Consider the following 8,061-nt stretch of genomic DNA (forward strand, 5'->3'; position numbering starts at 1 on the left):
TGACTGGGGGGGGGGGGTGGCCCAGGTGCTGCAGGGGGTGGGGGGAGGGAACCAATGGGACCGGAGAGCAGGGGTGGGAGAACGTGTTAGGGCTTTTTCCCCTGACTGCAATCTGGGGGAGCAAGGGAACTGCGGGGGCTGGGGAGGAAGCTGGAAAGCCGTAGAGGGGGTGGGAAAAAAGAGGGCCATGGCGAGAATGAAGACGCGAGAAGCCCGGGGGTGGGGAGAGGAGACGTCAACGGAGACCTGAGGGAGGCGAGGAGGGACAGTATCCGCGTCACCCCACCACCACCATCACCAACTCTGCATTAACCTCTTTTCACAGCCCATTCCATCAGCGAGTCCCTGCTGGGTGCCTCCTGGGAACCGCGCAGTCAAACTCACAACCTGACCCCGACCTACGCTAGCATTTCATTTCCCAGCCCCAGGTCTCTGAGGAAGCCACGGGGTGGGCAGCCGGGCCCCGTGGACCCGGTTCTGGGACCGGAGGAAGAGCTCACCCTCCCTCACCCTCCCTCACCCTCCCTCACCCGCTCGCCCCAAATTTCCCACCTTAAACCCTGATGAACCAGCCCAGTTGGTTCTGAAGCCAGGGAGGCTGGTAGGTTGGAGAGGCAAAGAAGAGTGCGCGTCGCGGGGAGGGAGTGCGGGGCGGGGCACACAGTCATCGAGGCGCACCGCCCCCCGCAATGGGAGGACATCTGGTAAGCGTGGGCTGGCCAAGGGCTGCGGACGGGGGTGCCTGACGGGACCATCAGTGACTCCAAAAGGAGAGGGGAACCTCTGGGTCCCAAGGCAAAGCGCGTAGAATTCTCCCGAACAGCCAGCCGACTCCTCCCTCCCCTGCTCCAGCCAGACTTTGTCAGGCTGCTGATGGCCCCCCCTGCAGTTTCTCTGCTCCCCTCCTAATGGTCCTATAGGACAGAGTCTGGAAAGCCAGTGTCGGGGCCCCAGCTCAGCGAAGCTGTCCGAGGGAGCTGTAGGGACCAGCGCTGGAGGATTTTCTTCACTGGGGCTCCCGGCCACCTGGCTGTCCCCCCTTCTTTCCCCACCTCCTCCCCCTCATACCTTTCGGGATCCCCGACTCAGCCCCAAGATCTCAGGATATTGTTAGAACTCACCCTTGGGTGAGTCTGAGAGGACGCCCCTCTCCACCCAGCAAGACTGGCTCCCTCCCAGGAGAGGCTGCCCCCGGAGTCTCAGGACGGTTCCCAAACCTGCCAGAAATGGGTTGGAAGCCAAAACTGACCTTCGGGACGGCTCAAGTGTTGCCTGACTGACAGCCCCAGATCCTGGTCCAGGTTCCTTCCTCAGGAGAAGCCGAGGTCAGGCAAAAACTTGCCAAGTCCCTGCCCCTCTCTGGAGCTGCAGACACCAGCCTCACACTCATCACGGCGTTGCGGGGGGGGGGGGGGGGGGGGGGAGCAAGTCTGGCAGGAGCTCTTACTGCAACAGGGCCTCAGCTCTATAAAAACCCTGGTAGCACAGACCTTACACAAGCTGCCTCTGTGTGTGCAGAGGCTGGCCAGGAGTCTCCCAGCCCCACCTGTCAGATGACACCCCCTCCCTCCTTGCTCTGTCCCCTCTATTCTCCTGAAATCTTGACCTCCACCTTGGCCAGCCTGGACCATGCCTCCCAGCCTCACCGGCTACTACTGCTTTGTCTCGCAGAAGAACTTGGAGGACTACCTGCAAGCTCTATGTAATGGCCTCACCCCTCCCGAACCCTTTCACTCCCGTTCTCCCCTCTCCCTTCCTGCCTCCAGTCCCACTGAGGAGGGGGGATGCGAGGGTTCGACATCGTGGAAAGGCTGGGGGTCAGGGGGCTGGGCTCCTTTTCTAGCCAGGGGCATTACTAGGAAGGAGTAAATCTACAGTCCCAGACCCTGCTGCGGGTGGAGGAGCCCCTGGCCAGCTGGCTAAGGGGACCCTCGTCCTAAGAGGACAGCCCCCGTAGACATCAACATGGCTCTGCGGAAGATCGCTGCTGCTCGAGCCAGACAAGGAGATTGACCATCAGGGCAACCACGTGACAGTGAAGACCTTCAGCACCTTCCGAAACTAAGTTCTGGAATTCGAGGTGGGAGTGCAGTTTAAGGAGGACTTGAGGATCACGGATGGACGGAAGTGCCAGGTACCTTTTCTCAGGCTGGCGGGGAGGGGGTGTGGATGAGCAGGGGGCACTTAACAGGGTGGGGCAAAATAAAGTGACCTTTCCCATCCAGAGCCGGGGAAGTGATGACCACAGCAGGCTATGGAGTCCCTAGGATAACAGGCTCCTGTTGTCACCCACCCAGCACCCACTCCCTCCAACTTCTCCCCTGCCCCCTCTTAGCGCCAGCCAAAAGGGCAAAAGGGGCAGGTCACCCTCAGGCCAATGAGCAAACACGTGCTCACCCTCTAGCCTGTGACCCTGCGGACACCACAGTCTCTTTTCCCTCAGCCTCTTTAACCCCACTCTCGTGCAGTCCTTTCTGCTTCTTACGTGTTCCTTTTGGCCTCCTTTGCAGACCCTAGTTCCCCTATTAATCCCTTAAACTGGGATTTCCCCCCAGTATTTTGTTCTTGACCTTCTCTCTCTTGTCTGTATACTATCCATGGGCTAAATCATCTACACCCATGTGTTCGGTTACCATCTATAAACTGCCTTGGACACAGATTCTCCCGCCAGAGGCACCACCTGAGCTCCAGGGCGAAGTTTCAACTGCCTGCAAAATGTTTCCATCTGCATGCCCCAAGGTCAAACCCAAAGTCATGATCTTCCTACACAAACCTATTCCTGCTTTTATATTTACTGTCTCCATCAATGTCAACAACCAGCAGGACCAAAGCCTGGGAGTCACAGTCATTACCTTGCGTTCCCTTACCGCCATGCTCCCAGCACGTGCGCGCGTGTGCACGCACACGCATGCACACGCGCACCACATGTAATTGGTCAAGAAGCCTGTATAACTTTTCTGTGCTGTCCAGTATGGTAACTACTAGCCATATACAGATATTGAACATTTGAAATGTAACCGGTCCAAATTGAGATGTGCTATCAGTGTGAAATACACGCTGAATTTTAAAGACAATACCAAAAAGGAGTGTAAAACATCTCAGAAATTTTATATTGATTACATGCTGAAATTATAATATTTTGGATATTTTAGGTTGAATAATATATATTATTAAAATTAATTTCACCTGTTTCTTTTTGCTTTTCTAATGTGGTTACTAGAAATTTTTTAAATGATATATGTGGCTTGCATTTAAGACCTACTGTATTTCTATTGAGCGTCACTTGTTTACATGGCTCTTATCTGTTCCTTCCTAACCTTTCTCTTTGTCACCACCTTATTTCAGGCCCTCATTTCTCATCTGGTGCCCAGTCTTGACCCTCCTCTAATCCACTCTTGCCTACTGTAGCCACAAGGATCTATCTAAAATGTAAAAGTGACCACGACACTCCCTGACTTATACCCTTTCAGTGACATTTTGTTACATTCCAGGTAAGGTCCATACACTCCACATTGCATCCAAGGGCCTCCACACAAACATACTGGGTTAGAGCCCCTCACAACTACCTACTCTTCTTTCTTACCTCTACACTGTTTCTATCCTTGCTAGAAAGTTCCCATCATCTCCAATCTAATTCACTGCCTTGAAGACGCAGCTCTTCCCTCCCCACTCCCACCAGCAACAGTCTTGCCTGGTATCACAGATACCTACCAACTGTTCCTCTATCTGGTCAAGATTCTGAGCTCCCTGGGAATTCCCTGGTGGTCCAGTGGTTAGGACTCCACACTTTCACTGCCAGGGGCCTGGGTTCGATCCCTGGCGGGGGAACTAAGATCCCATAAGCTGCATGGCACAGCCAAAAAAAAAAATCCATAAGATTCTGAGCTCCTTGTTTAGGGGGGGCCTGTCCTATTGGGGGGCCTAACAATGATGATTGGAAGGCCCAGGCCCACCCAGCTGTGATCTGGGGGGTTGATCCTTCATGCTCAGGGACACTGCAGCTGCCCTTGAGACTGAGAAAAAGGAGAAAAGAGATTCCCTGGTTGGCTCCCAAACAACCTCCCTTCTTTCCCAAAATCTCCTCCAGGTCAACCAGAAGTGGCAGAGGACAAATTCTCCGTTCTTCATCCCCTAACCCCCAATTTCACACCCCCCCCCCATGATCCTGCTTCATCCCTGCTCTGCCCAAATGGTCACTGTCACAAACAGTGGCCTTTAGGAGTGGGGGACGGGAGTCCTGCTGAATCACTCAGAAGCAAGGGACTGGAGCAAGACAGTGTCTGCTGGATGCAAAGCAGGCAGCCCAGCCAGAGTGAGCTGGAGGCATTTGGGTGTCCTGCCCCCCAAGTCTTCCTTTATTCCCGCTTTCCCCCATAGACCATCGTCACCTGGGAAGAGGAGCAGCTGGTATGTGTAGAGAAAGGGGAGGTCCCTAACCGGGGCTGGAGACACTGGCTGGAGGGAGAGACGTTGTATCTGGTGAGCAGGGTGAGGGCTGGGAGAGGAGGCGCAAATGGGTGTGTCTGAGAGGGGGGCCTCCAGCTAGGATGCGTTCCCTTACCCAAATCGAGTCAGTCTCCTACTCCAGCCTCGCCTCCCTTCAAGGAAGGCAACTAAGGAGGGAAAACAGAAGCCCTGGAAAGAGTGGAGAGAGGAAGAAGTGGAGTGGCCAAGGTGGGCCCTGGTTGTAAGTCAGACGCATGTCCGTAAATCATGACCGGAGACATGGAGACTTAGCCACTTCAGTTCCCTGACCCAGCTACCTTCCTTCCTCTGGGGTGGAAAGCTGAGGGTTTGCAACAACGATACAACTCCCCATACATCGAGTGCTCTAGCTGATGTATCCTGAAGGATTCAATGGAGGTCAAGGACCTTGAGAAAGGGGATCGACTGGCAAGAACCTTCTCTGTCCTCATTATTCCTACTCTATCCTCAGGAAATGACTGCAAGGGATGCAGTGCACGAGCAGGTCTTCAGGAAGGTCAAGTAGCCCGAGGGGAGCTGAGGGACCCCCGGACCACGGCAGTCCCCAGTCTCCTCTTGCCTGTGTCCCCTTCAAGCCCAGATGGTCCCAGGTCAGCAGTCCCTTTCTCAGGCCACTTACCCTCCCTCTGCATCCCCCCTCCCTGCACCCCATGTTAATCTATAACTTGCAGCCCCCAGGCCAAAGCCCTTTCTTTCTCACACTCCACTGCCCAATAGCGACCTCATATCCAGTTCAAGATCTGGCCTCCTGGATGAGAGAAACAGGCAAAGGGGAAAGGAGCCCAGAGAATAGCAGATCCCCACTTTCTTTCATTCATCTGGCCTCTTATTTTCCATCTAAGAACTCAGCTTTGAGCATTTGAGCATTAGTGGAAACCATACTGGTGGACCTTTTGGAAAAGTGTGACTGGATTCAAGAATTTAAACGGGAGCTACTGGGAGAGGTTTCTTGTCCATTTCCTTGTCCTTCTTCTTGAGAAACCTCATGGGCTCAACAGAACCAGGCCCACGGCACGGCCCCAGCCACACAGAGTTCAACAGACCACTGACCGACATCTAATGAGCCCTGGCCATTGTATGCTTGCATCCTACATGTTGGGGAAGAGGGACGGGTCAGGGCGAGACCTCTGTCCGGTGCTGGGGGAGGCTGGAAGCTTCTAAATAGTGACCTGGCCTCCATGTCTGCTTTGGGAAGGACAGGCGGCAAGAGCACCAGAAAAGACTGAAAAGGGAAGCAGATGAAGGATACAAGGCCAAGGGCTAGAAAGATGAGGGCCATGAGGGCATGAAGGTGACAATAAGTGTGAAGGCAACAGGCCTCTAGGACCCTCTGCCTACAGTCCAGCAAGGCTGGGGACAGAAGGTAAGGGGGACAACTGAAGACAGCACAGCCCCTCCCTTAGGGTCCCAGAATCGCTGCCCTGGAAAACAGCCCAGACGGATAGGGCCTGTTCAGAGTCAGGGCCAGCTCCAGCCTCTGGTCACCTCCCCACCTCCAGGGACCTTGGCTCTTTCAGAATAAAAGTCCTTCCTGTAGGGCAAGAGAAGAGAGAAGAGGGCTCAAGGTGGGGTGGGGACAGAGCCTGGCTGGGGGAGAGGAGGGGAATGCTGGAAAGTCCCTGGCCTGTGCTCACTAGATGAACACCCCTGCCCCTTCTTCCTGCAATGGCCAGGCCCCTGCACATCCGAGATGGTCTCTGGGGCTCCGGCCAAGAACCAGGATAGCAGCACTCAACCCACCACAAGCCTGGAATGAATTTGGAAAGGAATTTGGACAAGAATGCAGAGTGGGGCTTCCCTGGTGGCGCAGTGGTTAAGAATCCGCCTGCCAATGCAGGGGACACGGGTTCGAGCCCTGGGCCGGGAAGATCCCACATGCCGCAGAGCCACTAAGCCCATGTGCCACAACTACTGAGACTGCGCTCTAGAGCCCGCGAGCCACAACTACTGAGCTCGTGAGCCACAACTACTGAAGCTCGTGCGCCTAGAGCCCGTGCTCTGCAACAAGAGAAGCCACCGCAATGAAAAGCCTGCACACCGCAACTAGAGAAAGCCCGCTTGCAACAACGAAGACCCAATGCAACCCAAAATAAATAAATAAAAATTAAAAAAAAGAAAGAAAGAAAGAATGCAGAGTGGACCTGAGCAACTTCTTCCCTGCCCAGCCTCTCCGCAGGGTCCCCAGTAGAGTGGGGAGGGCAGAGCGGCAGAAGCTCAGAGGACTGGGGGAATCCTCCCTTTTCCATTCCCAGGTGCGGCGAAGGCACAGGAAGATGCTCCGTTTGTATTCACCAGGTCCCAGCCACTCCGAGTTCACAGTGCATATCCAGGCCTCTCCCCATAGGACTGCCGTCTGTGCTCTGCATGTCGGCCCCTCGCTGGGATCTTGCCGGGAGCACATAGGCCTCCATGGTGACTGTTGGACCCAAGCGGAAGCAGCCTCAGTCCCCCAAGACTCCTGTGACATGAGCACCCACACCCTCCCTCCTGCGGGTCCACATCCTCCACTGGACCACTCGCCTCCAGGAGCCAAAATCCAACAAGAGGCCTGGAGACCCCAAAGGAACACAAGCAACCAGAGGAGGGCTGAGCTGCTTCTGGGCATCTCCAAGCGGGTGGGAGCGGGATCCACCCAGATGCAGGAAGCCAGGGCTGCTGTTTCCCCCGTGGGCAGCAGGGGGCAACGCTCGCTGCAGTGGGAGCCAGAGACCCACCAAGTTCCGTCCTCCCTCCTCCAAAACCCTGTTGAATATTTCGTCCCTGCCCCCACTAGACAGACACACACACACACATACACCAATCCCAGCCCACATGCTCACCCTGCGAAGACCCTACCCCTCATTCAAATCTAGCTGCACCACTCACTGTCAGATGGAAGAGATGGTCACCAAGGGCACCGACGTGTGGGTGATGAAAAGGCGGGGGTGAGGGGGGTAGGGGGGAGCTACGGCCACGGATGGGTGGTCCCACCCCAGCCCTTGTAGGGACACACAAAGCTGTGCATCCCAGGACCGTCTTTGACCTCACTGACCAGAGTCTTAGACCCCAGGGAGATGATCAAGAATCAAATATGTTTATTTCCACGTGAGATAGAGTGACTGCACCCTTCTAACGCAGCTCCATGCCAGGCCCCTGCCCCCTCCCTGTCCGCCAGGCCCAGAGAGCACCGAATGGTCACAAACAACCTTCCAGCCTGAACTCCAAATGATCCCTTAGCCTTGATTCTTTAGGTCGGTCCAGAGCCCTCTGCGCAGAAGAAACTGACCAACATGGACCGGAGGTCAGGATCGGTGCGTGCCCTGAGGCAGAGGACCCCATGCTGCCCGAGGACTCAGGCCCCACGTCCTGGTAGGGGCCCCAGAGGAGGCAGGAGTGACAAAGTCTAGCTGCGTATCCCCCTGCAACTGCCCCCTCACCTCAGCCACCGTCTCCCGCATGCCCCCACCCCACGTGCCCAGACCTGCGGGTTGAAAAGGGAGCAGGAAATTTCTCACCTGCAGAGCACAAAGGCATCCCAGGCAGGAGCTGATCCTGTAACACAGTGGGACCCCTATTGCAGCAGGGGACCCTTAGAGG

The 8,061-nt window shown here is 55.6% G+C and overlaps 1 protein-coding gene across 1 annotated transcript; it reads left to right on the forward strand.

Moving 5' to 3' along the window:
* The first annotated feature begins 1,629 nt into the window (after positions 1 to 1,629).
* Positions 1,630 to 4,990, forward strand: RBP5 (retinol binding protein 5). The gene is given in 5 exon segments (XM_061205979.1): positions 1,630 to 1,702; positions 1,958 to 1,982; positions 1,984 to 2,134; positions 4,378 to 4,479; positions 4,937 to 4,990. Coding segments are annotated over 5 exon segments (405 nt in total).
* Positions 4,991 to 8,061: the final 3,071 nt, after the last annotated feature.

The sequence above is a fragment of the Eubalaena glacialis genome, chromosome 11, assembly GCF_028564815.1.
Source record: "Eubalaena glacialis isolate mEubGla1 chromosome 11, mEubGla1.1.hap2.+ XY, whole genome shotgun sequence".
Taxonomy (NCBI): Eukaryota; Metazoa; Chordata; class Mammalia; order Artiodactyla; family Balaenidae; genus Eubalaena; species Eubalaena glacialis.